Source organism: Platalea leucorodia (assembly GCF_965183815.1).
Source record: "Platalea leucorodia genome assembly, chromosome: 6".
Classification (NCBI taxonomy): Eukaryota; Metazoa; Chordata; class Aves; order Pelecaniformes; family Threskiornithidae; genus Platalea; species Platalea leucorodia.
In genome coordinates, this window is record NC_138828.1 from 5756707 (window position 1) to 5772198 (window position 15492).

Genomic DNA, 15492 nt, shown 5'->3' on the forward strand with positions numbered 1-15492 from the left:
TTAGGAGATACAGTTTCTGGCCTGGTAACATTGCAAATACCTTCTGAATCACTGAAAGAGTTCTTTAGTACATAACATGGTTTTCTGTCATAAGGGAAAATAATATTTTCTGGTAAGAATATTTGTACGTTGGGGAAAAACTGGTAATTTATATATGCCTAATTTGCGGATCTCATCAGGTGTGATTACCAATGAAATTCTTAGTTGTTCTTCTCTGTTTTAGAATCCCTGTGATGACAAACGGCACAGAGATATCTGGTCTAAAGAAAAAACCTGTGATCGATTACCAAAATTCTTGGTTGTAGGACCCCAGAAAACTGGTGAGATTTTATTGTATTTCAACAATATAGGCTATGTGTAAGTTCAAATACTTATACAGATTAATCACTTTTTACTCAGACTGCTGTGCAGAGGTCTTGATCATCTAATAGTATTTTTTTATTTTCAGATATCATCCAAATATAGTTTAATAATGTAAGTTACAACAACAGACAGTATGCATATTGAAAATGCAAGGTTCAGGTGTGTGTCAGATTTTTTTGGCTTTATGTCAAAATGAGTAACACTTTGGTAAAGAGATCAACAAGATAGACAAGATCTTGTCAAAGCAGAAGAAGGAAAGGACAGCCATTTTTCAAATGTTGTAGATTCTTAACTGCAAGTTCTTGTCTGTCCTGCAAGTGTCCTGTTTATAGAAACTTGTTATTTCATGGCAGTTCTTTCAAGTCAGGAAGTTCCTAGTGGACAGTTTGAATTGCAAGGTTGCAGTAGTTTGTAAATTAACTTAATGCTTAATTTTCTTCTCTACTATCAGAAAATTGCATATGTGTTTCCTTTCATCTTCACCAATCCCTAATAGTTACTGAGGGCAAGATTTTTAAATTATTTTTGTGACAGTCTCATAAAAACAATAATTATTTTTAAAACAGAGTTATTAAAAGTGTGAAAAACAGATGTCAGCATTGGCACTTCAGTTTCTCTGTTAACTATTTACAGTTCTTTAAATGTCTTCAATTTAAAAGCATAGAAACCACAGATTTTTAGGTGACATAAATCAGCATCCCCTCACTGAAATGAAATGGAATACATCTGGCTTAGTCCATCTGCGGGTATGACCCCCAAAAATATGTGTGTATGTATTTCTTTTTAATCTTGGACTTTTATCCTATTTGCAGGTACCACAGCCTTGTATTTGTTCCTGATCATGCATCCTTCCATCATTAGTAACTCCCCCAGCCCAAAAACCTTTGAGGAGGTACAGTTCTTTAATAGAAATAACTACCACAGGGGGATTGATTGGTAAGATGGGTTATTAGTATAAATATAAAAGTTTATATATTGTGAACAATACAAAAATGACATTACTGTTGGTAATGGTACCTGTTTATATATAGAGTGAGATTAAACAAAAAACCTTCAGTGTCCTTCTGAACTGTTAAATAAATGCAAGTGAATAACAGTCTTACTACAGAATGTCATAAATACACTAACTTTTGTGAGGCTTTCTTGTAAATACCCATATATTAATATATATAAAACAGTAACAAAATATGTATTTCTCATTACACATGCCTTCGAAGTTGGGACAGTAATGGTTGTTAGTTAGATATATGGAGGCAAAAATTATGTTTCTGTTGGAAATCTTATTTCTTAAGTGAAAAAAGGGTAATATTGGAGAGAGGCATTTTTGCCTTTAAATGGGATTTAGAAATAGCGATCAGGTAAAAGGGGGACAGGGAAAGCCACTCAAAATGTTTTTCAAAGATCAGGTAATTAGGAGAACGATAGTGTCTCTGTTGGGTTAGTAAGTGGTGGTAAAAATCTATATATCACTGCTGCTGTGTTCACAGTGGCTACCAGGGAATCACCAGATATAGCTACATCCAAAGGTCATTCTTGATTTCTCTTACTTTCAGAAAATGCTGCAGTATATAGCACTACAAGATGAAAAGTGGTAACGTGCTGTAGTGGCTGGGGAGCTACCAGTAAAAGATTATTGATATTTTGTCTTGTTTCTTTTTTCCCCCTGGTTTAAGGGAGAATAGTTTTCTTGCCTTTGACTTTATATTCATCCATAAAATTAACAGGGTGAACACTGTTATATGGTCTTGGTGCAGATATGTCACATCCAATTTCTTTTTAAGTCACTTAGTTTTTACAGACTTATAATTGTTGCAGCAGATTCGTAATACAAAGAGTGGTGAGTCAGCCAGTTATTACCAATAGAGAGATGCCAGCTGAACGACTGGAAATCAGAAAGCTGACTCCTTGCTGTGGAGGAGAGTCAGAGAAGATGATATGCAAGCAAGGTATAGCGGGTCCACACTGATGGAAACGGCCAAAGTACAGTGAGCCAGTTCTTCCACAAAATCAATGTTTTCATGTTTCTAGAAGACCACTTTGCTGCTTCTCTCATTCCTCCTGCCATATCTACTTCCCTAACATGCAGATACAATTTGTCTGCTAGACATGTGCCATATTACCTTCATCTCAGCACAGGACCAGTGCATAAAGTTCCCAGTGGTCAACCTGTACAGACCAGGGGCATCCTTTTGACAGATTCTCCCTCTACAGCACCCATTTGGCTATTTCTGCCTCTGTGCTACATGCCCCACTCACCCCTGCCAGGTTCTCACAGTTAAGTCTTGGATACTCAGAACTACCCGTTGGTGTAGTTGCTTAACATTCAGATTTGCATTCTGTCTGCCAGACAAATCTCTCGGACCTTCAGTCTGATAGTGTATTTTAATGCTGGCATGTAATGAGCTTACCAAATGGTAATTAGATACAAGGTCTCTCCTCATTAGTCCCTTAATTGGCTAGGATTCTTTCAAGGGAAGAGTATTCACAAATAACAATCAGTTCAATTTCTTTTATGGTTATGGAGATACAGCTTTTTCCCAGAGCTGGCTCTGACTTAGTCTTTGTCCAAGCTTTCATTTAGAGCAAGGCTAACTACAGAAGCAGGAAAGGGTTCTTTCAGCCCTCGGCAACCTCAATACTGCCGTCTTGAAAGAGGCATAGATGTATATTTTAGTCTCCCAGTAGAGATAACAGAACAGTAAGATGAGAACTGATCTTTCTGTTCTTGAAAGGAAGAAGTCTAAATAGACCAGTCATGCATTTCTTTATGTAAGCATTGTTATAGATTTCTTAGACAAGTTTCTCTAAAGCCTTCTCAGCTTTGCCCTTGCTGAGTTCAAGAATTGTCTCATGAATGAGGTACTAAGCAAGAGTTCTGCAGTCTGTGTTCAGCAGAAATGCTCAGCCTAAGCTTCATAACCTCTTGATATCCCACCTGATCCAATCTCTTTACCATTTTTCACTGACACCACATCAACTTTTTTCAAGTTTGCCATGTTATCTAAAGAATCAATTAACTTTTTCCCAAAATTTGGTGTAGTGCCCTATTTAATGTTAAGTGTTTCCTTATAAGTTTGGAGTCCTCATTGCCTTGTACTTACTCAGTCTACTACCAGGACTTCAGTACATCGGCATAATGACACCATACATGATCTAGAGCCAATTTGCCTTCAGTGCCTATTGCCTCTTTCAAGGCTGGCCTTTTTCTTTGCTATTGATGTTCTGGTAAAACATTCTGAGGTCACACAGTGAGGTTGAGTCATTAGTTTCTAATAATTTTATTTGTGAGCAGAAATTGGTATAGCTTCATCATTTTCATCAAATCAGCCCTAATATTTTTGGGAAATAGAGTTCATTGTTCAATGAAATAGTATCACATTCTCAGAGATTTGCATTAGCATTAGGCAGGTATGAACACTTAATAAACTAGCAGGGCAGTGACAGCCTTTCGTTCTGTTCTGTTGGGTTGTCCTCATATTTCAGCTTTTTTTACATACAGTCTGCATGTGAGACTAGCAATAGCTATGCAGCATTTTTACCAGAGTTTTTGAGTGCAACTTTGAGCATATTAAGCAGGGACCTGCCCATCCATCACGCCTTCACGTGACATCATTTAGGTCTCTCTGATACAAGGCAATCTACCAGCTGCTACCTTTAAGACCTTGAATGAATCCACAACTATTATTCCTCATCTAGTGTATAGAAAATTGTCATTTGAAGGCCAGCCTGCTTTACTTGCATGATTCTGATGACAGATATCCATTCCCGTGCCAAAGAAGCACAAAACAATAACTTGACAATGTTTGCTTATGTGTACATAAAAGTCACTCATAAGAATTAACTTCCCAGAATCAGGTGTCACAGAGTTCGGTTTCTTAAAACCACAGTAGATTCCTTCCTTTTCTCTAAGTACCTTGTAAGCAGTGCCTGTGTGCTAGCGATCATCTTGTGAGATCCATGTCCTAAAGAAAACTGCACGTGCATCAGTCCGTTCCATCCTACCACGTCTTCTGGCCTTGGCTGCAATGGACAAAATTTCAATGCCAACAAGAGCACGTCATTTGTGTTAGAAGTAGTTCACTTCTATAAATAGAACAAAGTTTAAACACTGGAAGAAACTTCAGCATGATCTTCAGAAAAGGTTGTTTTCAATGGCATTTATTTTATCAATACAGAGTTTAACTGAAAAATCAAGCAGACCAACATTTCCCATTTATTCTTTTCCCCAACAATAATGAAAAGTGGTCTGAGGGCCGTGGATAAAGAAGCCTGTATGTGACATAGGAGACTGCTGGAAATTAACTGCAACTTCAGAACAGATGAGGAAAGCTCACAAAGAAAACTAAAAGGAATACAACCCATGTTTCCACAAAAAATGTGACTCATAGAACAATAAGTGAAAGATGCAGTCACTGCTTAGAAACCTTTTACCTGATGAAGCTGAGGGGGGGGCTTTTTCAGTGCATCTTGCCCACATAAGCAAGCTCTTTTCTCTTTTGAGTAAAAGCAATTCAGATATGAATATCTTTTTCTTATGGTATTGCAATGTAATTGATGTCAGCAAAAGGCCAGATGTGGAAAGCTCATTTTTGACTTTTGACTTTGATAGGAGTTTGTTCTGACTGGAAAGTGAGAATTCTCTAATTTTAAGAAGATACATGAATATCGTAACATTTTCATCCAGTTACCAAAAAATAGCTTCAATGTCTAGTTATATATAGTAAGAAGAAAGCTAGTACCAAGTCAAATATGATAAAAAAATACAATGAAAACTTCTGTTGGCTTTTATTTGGCAATTAGGCTATTATTTTAATGGACTATTCTAGAATAAAATATACTTAGCAGATCTGTGTGACTTCTAAGTAATTCTGAGAATGATTCTGCTTTCCTAGGTACATGGATTTCTTTCCCACTCCTTCTAATGTCACCACTGACTTCCTCTTTGAGAAAAGTGCCAACTATTTCCATTCTGAGGAAGCTCCTAAGCGAGCTGCTTCCCTCATCCCTAAGGCCAAGATCATCACCATCCTCATTGATCCATCTGACCGGGCATATTCCTGGTATCAGGTATGCACTTTGAAGAACCGGGGCAGGCACAAATCAAGGTTTCCACCTTGAATCCTCTCTGTATATCCTTTCAGCGTATATGTATATAAAGGGTTTGGATAATACAAGCTTCTATTTGTCAGTCAGTGTACCATATATGATCGCCCATGGGCTGAGGTATGTGTCAATGTAAACCTGAAAAATCTTTCAAGGGTTAAAATACCAGAAACCACCCTTTCAAAAGGCTGCCTTTAATATAAGTATGTAAAAATTCTTACTTACTCAATTTATTTATGTAATCAGCACATACAAAAATTAGTTTATAGACAGTTATCTAGTTCATCCTCAAAATACAAGATAAAGAAATTTTTGTTCTTCTGGTCTGCAGATTTCAACAGGAATTTGGCAAAATAAAGATACTTTTAAAAAGATAAAATTCCAAAGAGAAAAAAGTTCTTCGAACTTCTATGACATATTTTATGTTATTTTTTGATGAGAATTAATCCCAGCCCTGAGTCTGATCCCATAGCTTACCCTGCTTTGGACAGGAGGCTTGACTAGAAACCTACTGAGATCTCTCCTGAGCTGAATTATCCAATGATCCTCATAAATACCTGTGTTCAGATTTGCCCTTCTGAGTAGTTACCTTGTATAAGCTAGAAAAAGAAAATATGAAACTGCTAGAAGCAGAGCTTCTTAGTATTTGTGTTTATTACGCCCGATTCATTTGTACAAAACCTGCCACTCAGTTTACTGAAAGTAAACAGTTATACATTGTTTTATTATTGCTATTATCAGTCTAGCTTCCGATTTCTTTTGATACAAACAATATTTATTGATACAATGTTTATCCCAGCATTTTCAATGAATTAATACAGATGAGGACTTCTTAACTTTCAGTAACTTTTAGTGTAAATAATCACTCACGGCAAGGTCAGTAAGGCCAGGTCAGTAAGACCAACCAGTTTTGTCTTATTTTCCCAGCTTTTGTGGTCTGTAAAGTTCCAGCAATGTAACTTCTTTTACAGCATCAGCGATCACATGAAGATCCTGCAGCTCTAAAATTCAGCTTCTATCAGGTGATCACAGCTGGACCTCGAGCTCCATCTGAGCTTAGAGCTCTCCAAAAGAGATGCCTAGCACCTGGATGGTATGCTACCCATATTGAAAGATGGCTAACTTACTTCCCACCTTATCAGGTGAATAAGACTGTAACTTGACATCCTAATCTTATACATATAATATCCTAAAAGATTGCCTTTGTACAAGTCTTGCCTACTGAATACTGATCCTCAGGGTCATCCCAGATGTACTAGAGCATGTTTTAAGACATTGATTGTGATTCTTCATAGCCGTGTTTTAAGTAGTTGGTTGAAATTACTGGGGATGTCATGTCTCAGCACCTTACAGCTGGAAGCTTCTTCTGCAAAACAAATCAGAACAATAATCTGGAAGCTCAAGAAACATCACTGCTGCTCCTTGAACTCTCTTGAACTGCCTTTAACTTACAGCTGTTTTTCATTTGCTCATGCTTCATCGCTCTGTGTCTGGCTCTTTGTCAGTAATGTTGAAGAAAAGAGAAATAGGCATGCAGTGCTTTGTGGTCTCCTTAATATCAGATGGTCTATCAGGGTTCCCAAAAGGAAAATAAAAGGAAGCTGCTCAGTAATATTTCTGTCTACTCTGAGTGGTAGCAAGTATCAGCTAGCATCAAGGGAAGTCAGCTGGGATATTGCCCTCCTTGCATGGGTTGAGAAGAGTTTTGGTGTCTGAACACTTTGGGGTGTAAAAAATACCTTTTCCATCTGAAATGGGGATTACCACATGGAAGTGGATGTGGTCTAGTAGTTTTGTAACACCTTAACATTTAAACACATCAGTGTCTTCACGCACTTCTTGGTCCTTTCATGCAGTAATCTCCCACTGCATCAACCTTCTTAGGCTATGAGTGTAGTAGTAAATAAACCTGTACCTGTTGCAGGGCTTCACACACTGTCCCACTGCTGTCCATACTGCTTGATTTTTAACACACTTCTAGCACAGTTTGGACCCATAGCAAAAAGCATCTTGCCAAGCAGTTCCAGAGCACAGTTAGAAAGATAACAAGAACCATTACCATTGAGAGTGTGGACACAACCAATTTGCAGGTGGGAGAGTTTAGCAACATGGATCCAGGTCCTGTTGTGCTATTTGGCCTCAAGACCAGAAAGCTGTCCCCCATTTGTTTTAGTTAGCAATATAGATAAAGCCTTTGTGTACATCAGTGTCTTTGCCATCCCAGGCATCACCATTTTTTTTAGGTGAATTCATATTTTGCCTAACATGACTTTTCTGTAACTGTCAAAGCACTGGGTCTCTTTTGCTTTTTTTTTTTTAATTCCTCACACATTGCAGCACATAACAGCGCATACACATATCAGAGCCTCTGTTGGGATTCATTTGTGCACTGAAACAGTTTGGTGTGGTGGTGTTCCTAATCGTCTACGTTTGGTATCTATCACTGATCCTGAATCCTCAACGTATTCTTAGTGTTAAGACCAGTTTTTCTATGTGTCTTTGAGCCTCAAAAGGCGTGTGTTTATGGACCCATAGGTTTCAGTACAGGCGGCACATAAGCAACCTGAAAATTGGATCTCCCTGCAAGCTTCTTTTGGCATATAACATACAAATCGTTAGCCTCCTTCTAGTCCTGTGTAAGATCAAGCCTCAAAAGATGCACATCCTAAGCCCTGAACATGGTGTGATATTCAACACCAGGCGGACAATACCAGATGATCAGTATCTCCTTGGTAGATTTATTTCTGGAATGGATTTTTCTGACGTTAGCAGCATGTCTGGCACTACTCCCCACCCAACATTTAAAGATTACTTTAGTTGAGGGAGGTTGGCTGCGATCTGAACCTTCTGTTTATCCAGGACTTGCCTAGCTGAGACAAGTTGGCTGGAGTCTGCACCTTCTGTTTTCCCAGAGTGTGCCAAGAAAGCTCTGATGCATCTAGTTGGTGTTATTCTCCGCATATTCTCCTTTGGGCCAGCCTTGCAGGCTTCATGAGATGCACAATACTGTAATATTATGATACTCATACAAAATTCTCTACATTATGTTTTGTTAGCTTTTCTCCAAAAGTAACCCATGAATATTGAACAATATGCATTATCATACAGATTTTTGCCAGATTTTACATCCCACAGTGATAGCAACGAACCAGCTCTGGTAGCCTTATGTTTTCTCTGTAAAAGTACTAGGGATGAACTTGCATTACAAAAGCAATGATACACAGTAGACCATATCCAAACTAGTTAGCAAGTTCAAGGAACTACTGAAGCATTAAACGGTTACATAAGGCAGACCTAAAATCAGCTCAGCTTAAAAGTACAGCCTTATCTAAAAAAATGATAGCTTTCCTTCACCAAAAGAGCTCTCACCCAGACTAGCTAAGGCTATCTGTAATTTTTAATGCTGTATAAATTTGCGGGTCTCTACACGTGTGACTAAAATGAAGTCTTAACGTCCATTATGAAGTCAGCAGGCACGCAGTAAGTGGTAGAAGTAGCAACAGGAATAGGTAAGGTTCGCCTTTTCATTAGAAAAGCGGTAACAGCACACTTGTTTTACATGGTAAGAATTTGCAGATCTCAGGGTACTTGCAAATTTGGGGTTCAGATGTTTAGAATTTTGATTGACTCAATTTAGTACCTCATAAGTCATACAAAATGTCCTCTTTTGTCTGGCCACCGAGACAGATCTCTAGAAGTTCAGGAGGTTCATGTCTCTTAAGCTAATTTGCCGTCTACAACTCATTGCTTCAATGGAGTCATACAGAATAAAAGAGGACCTAGTATGACAAGCTCCCTCCTGAGCCAAACGATATGCTCATGTGCCAGGCCGATAGGAAATCAAGCTGATTTTGTAACAGCCATCATTAAATGGCCAGTCTGAAGCTGAAGGACTCGGGCTGTTTCTAAGCTGTTCTCTTCCCCAAACTGTCTCTTTTGCTCCTCTCCCACCATGATGACTTCTAGACACGAAGTAACTCATGTATAGTGGGAGAGCAGGGACTTAAACAATCTCTTCAGCTGTCAGCAGTATTACAGTAACATGATCAATATGCTGTAAAGTGACTCAAAATACTTCATCTGTAGTATTTTCATTATATATGAAGCTATCGACTTTGTAAAAATTACAGTTTAATTTTTCCACCTCACCAATACATGAAATGCGTTAGATTTTGAGGAATTTCATTAAATTACATCTTCCCGAGATCAGGATATGAATAAATCAGTACAAGTAAGGAAAAGTTTTGCCTCAGTTCCTTACAATCTCACTAAAGGTTGAGAGGGAGCATTTTTTGTTACCTGCTCCCTGGGAATGTCAGGAATTGGAATGAATTTCCACTGGTAAAACTTTTTCTTACATGTCTTTTTTGGGGTGGCAGAAGTGGGAATGGCACAGATATTTATCTCCCTGTGTTTTTTAAATAGTGAAGAAAAAACCCCTCACTTCTTTTCTTTCAGGTAGAAATATCCCTCATTTGGGATGTTTTTTGACCTCTGTGCTATGAAGCATGTAAGGCCTGTTTTCAAAGCTTATGTCTTAGGAAAGCAGTGAGTTCATTTTTGGACTAAAGCAGTCATCATATATCTGATTGCAAAGACTTCTGGAATGAGCTACTGCTTTCTGAATAGCCTGATACTTCCACTAATCCGCATCTCTAAATCTACATGCTATATATGGGTAATTCCAAAGACCGATCTTTGGAAAGAAAAGACATTTTCTTCCTTTTGATTATGCTCTGAAACCTCATAGTCATGCAAACCTCTAAGTTTCATCCAATTGTGGAAGCAATTCATAGGATTTTAGCCTCTCTGCTTGCATGGAAATGTAAAAACAAGCTTCACCCCTGCTTGCAGGAGGAGGTTGTTGAACCATCTGCAGATCTATTTCCTCCCTCCTTTTCATCACTGAAGCCTGATGGAAAAAGTGTTTCCATGACAGGAAACGAATGCTTGACTAATCCATTCGGGACCTTGTTTCTCTTCCAACAGTCACAAAGACCCAAACTTTCTGCACCATCAGTGGGTCATTTGGGCATGATACCACATTTAATAACATTCTCAGGTAGTGTCTGTTTCCCTGAAGATTCATCTCCAGGTAAAAAGGTGGCCCTGTCTGAAGTAGCCTAGTGTGTATATGGTCAAGCACTTGAAAATAAGAAAAAGAAATTACCTACAAGTACCTGGTATTCTTAGAGATGTCTTGCACATTCTGTATCAATCTACATCCCTGCCTTAAGGTCCTCGTAACATCTGCCTGTATTCATAGGCTCAAAGTTGTTTTTTTCATACAATTATGTATAGTGGTATGGGTTTAGAAGTGAGGTATTGCACCTAACATCTGCCTACTGGTTTCGTCTTTCCGGTCATTTACAGTGACAACCTTTTCAACATTACTGTAACATCTATATGTATACGTTTGTGTATGAGAGTTATAGGTTATTTCTCTAGACATTAATACCTTTTTTCCTTGGCTGGACAAATCTCACTGAATTTCCTGCCAGTATTTCTTATCTTTCTAGATCCTTCACTGCTATTTCTCTGTTGTCACAACAGCTTCCAATTTAATATCATTTCACATTTAATTAACATGCCATTTACCCTGCTCCCAGATCATTAATGATGATGACAATTGAAACTGGACCAACTGTCATTCTCTGGGGCAGTACTCTCCATATAATGAACAAGATTGGCAGAGGTGGAAGTTTCAGTTTGAAGCTTGAAATAGTGAGTTTTAAATTAAACTTCCTTTTATTTTATTTGTTGTAGTTGCTCATTATTGATGGACAGCAGCTGAGAACTGACCCGTCTACCGTAATGGATGAAGTACAGAAATTTCTGGGAGTCTCTCCTCATTATAATTATTCTGAAGCCCTAACGTGAGTTAATTTAATCATCATTTTCACATGTTCCTACATTCCTAAAATACCAGTTAGTCTGTAAGTAAGCTCACTGCAAAGTAAAGCCTCTCGTACTTCTCCTTCGAGCTGTCGGTAGGATGTATTCTTCAATGTTTGCAAAGAATGTCATTCAGGGTTAGATTTTCTGTGAATTATCCACTGAGCCACTCAATGTGGAGCTTGACTGTTACAGAAGTAGACCCCTGACAAACGGACAAAGTAAGTATTGCTTTGTGAGAATTGCATATGAATTTTGGATTAATCGAAAAGAATTTTATTTCCATAAGTGAAACATGGAATGCTGACATGCAGAAACAGAAAGGAAAGAGAATTAGTTTCTCTTTATTTTTGATATTAGCTGCAAGACAGATTCAACGGTATCAGTCAGGAATGTAACATCCACTCTGTACATCATAAAGACACATGTACACAAATCCTTTGGATTCTGACATTTAGATTTGGTTGCCCTTAAAATGAGACTGTAGAAGTAAACCTTAGGTTTACTCTTTCGAGTCTGCAGTCTAAACTTGGGAGATGCATCCTCCTTGCAGTACCTCACAGCTTTTACACTGCAAAATATTTGTTTCAGGTTCGATTCACATAAAGGTTTCTGGTGTCAGCTCCTGGAAGAAGGAAAAACAAAGTGTCTTGGAAAGAGCAAAGGTAGAAAATACCCTCCTATGGATTCTGAGGTAAACCATTATGCTCATTGGCATTATACAGGGATTCAGTTGCCACATACGGGACACCACACAGGCAAAATCGTAAGAAGGGAGAGAAGACAAAATTAAGTAGACGTTAATTATTTGACTACCTTTCCCTACAAATGAAACATTTAAGATAGCTTTTATTTCAAATGTGAAGAATTTAAGTCATTAAAAAACAACTTTTAAAACTTGGCAGCCCTTAGAAAATAAACTTGGCACTTGAAATTCCCTGAAATTCACTTGGAAAGCTGTCCCCTTTACCTAAGCAGAGGCTCCACAGTGCATGGTTTTTCCTCAGTCATGATCAGATATGCGTATTTGTGTCTGGTCCCTTGTCTTTGAGTGTAATTGGACCATAACAAGTAACGCAAACTCACATATAATCCAGTTTTAAGAGAGGATAGGTTCTGTTTCTATGAATTTTATAAATACCTTCCCCAGACAAATGCTCAAATGAAGAAATTTCTATCAGATGAAATGCTGCAGCCTGTACCCAAGGGCAGTTTAGTCTTCTATTCTAGCTGTAATTTTTATGTTTATTCTGTCCTGTATTCCCATTTCATTTAGCCTGACTAAAACACAAATAAAAACTTACAGTTTGCACAGCAGTAAGTATTAATGTGGCAAGTAAGCCATGGTTTTTTTCTCACAGTACTTAAATGATAAGTAACTTTACATCAGTAGAATCATACTGATATAAACTCATTGGCTGAGAAGGCTTTTGGCCAGAGATAAGACAAGACTGTGTTTGTTTATTGTTGTATTTTTCAACTCTAAATACTTCTGAAAATTGGGTTACTAATTGATACATGCCTATATACAAAGATATTTTAGAAGCTTTGGTTTCAATTGCACTTCAGCACATTCAAAGTAACTACATCAGCTTCAGTGCGATTCTTAATTTACATGACTGTCTGAGAGTAGAATCAGATCCTTTGCTTTGACTTCAATGTTCATTCTGGACAATCTTTGTTTCTCTTGAAATTATCTTTTACAGTTCAGCGCCTAACAGAAGAGCTTAAACTTGCATGCAGTAGATAGCATAAAACAATATAAATTGCATAAGAGAAAGTAAAGTTTTGACACAGGTAAAACAAACTTGGAAACCTAGAATTCACAGCATTGTATTAAACAAAAATATCCCCTTTTGTATCCCTCAGTGCAGGGCTTTTCTGTCAAGCTACTACAGAGATCACAACGTGGAACTGTCAAAACTCCTACACAAATTGGGACAACCCCTGCCATCGTGGCTGAGACAGGAGCTACAGAAAGTAAGATAGCATTGAAAAAAGGCTTTTTGAAACCTCTCTTCCACACTTCAGTCATCATACCTAAAGTCTCCAGTAGCTACCAGAAGGTCTTGTAAGATATACCTCTCCAAAAAAAAAGAGTAAAAGGTAGAAACTGTTTCCATATGCTGGCATGTGGATTGTGAAAATACATGTGTTTCTTAGAGCTCTGGTTGGCCAAATCTTTCTCATAAACATTTCTGGGCCTGTGGACTTGTGGACTACTGTGCACATATGTGGAAGTTATTTGCAACTGGTATTAAGCTTCAGAGATACATGACCTGTCCAATTTCACAGTAAATATTTACATTTTTATATATCAGTTTAAAAGTATTGTGTCTCATGTAGGTTTTGTAGCCCACAGTTAGACCGCTGACAGTTTTTCTTACTATTTGATTATTGTCTTGCATAAAATAAGAAAACTGTACTAACAAGGGTGAGAAGTACAGCTATCATATATGATTTAGCTGTGCACAGCAACAAAATACATGGAGCAAAATCTGGAAGCCGTAGGCAAAAGCAGTGTAGAAAAAAAGAAACACACACACAAGAAAGATTACCTATGATTATAGCCTGTAACAACAAACCCTTACAATGACTCCACTGAAATGAATGAAAAACTTGTAAAGAACAGAAACAGATCCATACTTAGATTGCCTTAATTTGCACCGCTGTTTTTTCCTTAATTTATTTGCCTTCTTTCTGTGCTTTGTGTATTCCAAGATCCCTCAACCTGATCAAAATTGTAGCATCTTTCAGTAGCCTTCAGTTTATGTCAGCTGCAAAAATCTATCAGATTCCCAGATGAAAATACTGGTTCTTGTTCCATCTGATTCCAGCTATTTTAAACATGTTTGCTATTAAATATTAGGAATATGCTTTAGGGGGAAAAAAATAAACACAGTGTGTAATCATGGTAGAAAATGACGCTCTAATCATGGAAAACACAAATATCCAACCTTACGTATATGTGATACATTTCAATGATACATCTCACAATGCATCAGTTTAGATGTGAGATAAAGTCTAATTAATAGTACTTAAGAGTTGAGAAAGAAGATCAATGAAAACTTCAGCTGAATATGGTCTTGATGCTTCTCCACCGAACTTTGGCTCTGAGTGTTTCTAAAGGCATGAAGAGGTTGTGAAAACAAGAGAGAACTACAATACTAAATGCAATGCTTTTTACAGTAGCTCTATAATGTTATCATAATTTGTTTTAGGGTGAATAGTTAAAAACATGCATCAAACGGTGGAAAAACTTTATATGTCTCAGTGCTGTTTTACGACATTTATGTAATCATATACTTTAACTTTCAAGGTAATGGAATGGAAACCAGTCTGTTATTCCCTAAATAGAAAACAGATGTTGAGATCCTTACTATACCTCTAACTGGTAATCTTTATTATTTATTGATTTTGTCTATGTAATACCTGGTTTTGATAGGCCTGTAAAGAAAAAATCTAGACAAATTTGCTGTATATAACAGTATTCTTTACGCAGCATATTTTTGCTAAGGGAATATGCATGGAAAATGATGAGGACTTAGTAGAGTAGACATTTTTTAAGATGAACCTCTTTATTATTTATTGGACAGAATGAAAATTTTCATTTCACTTTAGATATTCACTGTCATATTGATTCATCCCAAAAGCTGACTTGTCTTAAAGTACTTCTTATTTGATAAAAGAAACATTCTGGATTCTGAACATCTGTAAAAGCAAATACTCTGCATGCTATGGACAGCTCGTGTCCTGCAAGCACCTATGTAGATTTGTTACAACTAAATTGACTAACTGGAGAAAATACCTTGGGTTTTCATCCTGGCATGATTGATTTTACCCTTGATATAACCTGATGGAACATCACTTAAACATTTTTAAAAAATCTGCAGGGATTGCACGAAGCTCCTGTTTTGTGCACTGCTGCCTCAGTTACTCCATGTTCTTCAGAGCAGCAATTATAAAATAGAAGAAAATAGGGAAAACTTGCACCATTATCAAATGCCTGATGTTTTCATGGTGAGAGGACCCTCTGCACACAAATTGAGTGCCTCCTACTTGCAGGAGGAATGGGCTTCAGCCACATTCATAGTTCATTCTTTGTTTTCAAGAACTCCCTTTCTGCCTTCT

The 15492-nt window shown here is 37.5% G+C and overlaps 1 protein-coding gene across 1 annotated transcript in view; it reads left to right on the top strand.

Moving 5' to 3' along the window:
• The window catches only part of LOC309592397 (bifunctional heparan sulfate N-deacetylase/N-sulfotransferase 3), a gene marked incomplete at both ends in the record, with an annotated part of 61680 nt that extends 48330 nt beyond the window's left edge, over window positions 1-13350 (top strand). The window contains 7 exons of the mRNA XM_082315723.1: window positions 224-320; window positions 1176-1299; window positions 5256-5430; window positions 6438-6608; window positions 11233-11342; window positions 11953-12055; window positions 13231-13350. Of these exons, the coding sequence (XP_082171849.1) occupies window positions 224-320; window positions 1176-1299; window positions 5256-5430; window positions 6438-6608; window positions 11233-11342; window positions 11953-12055; window positions 13231-13350 (900 nt within the window). The remainder of the gene's footprint in view (window positions 1-223; window positions 321-1175; window positions 1300-5255; window positions 5431-6437; window positions 6609-11232; window positions 11343-11952; window positions 12056-13230) is intronic.
• Between the last annotated feature and the right edge of the window lie 2142 nt (window positions 13351-15492).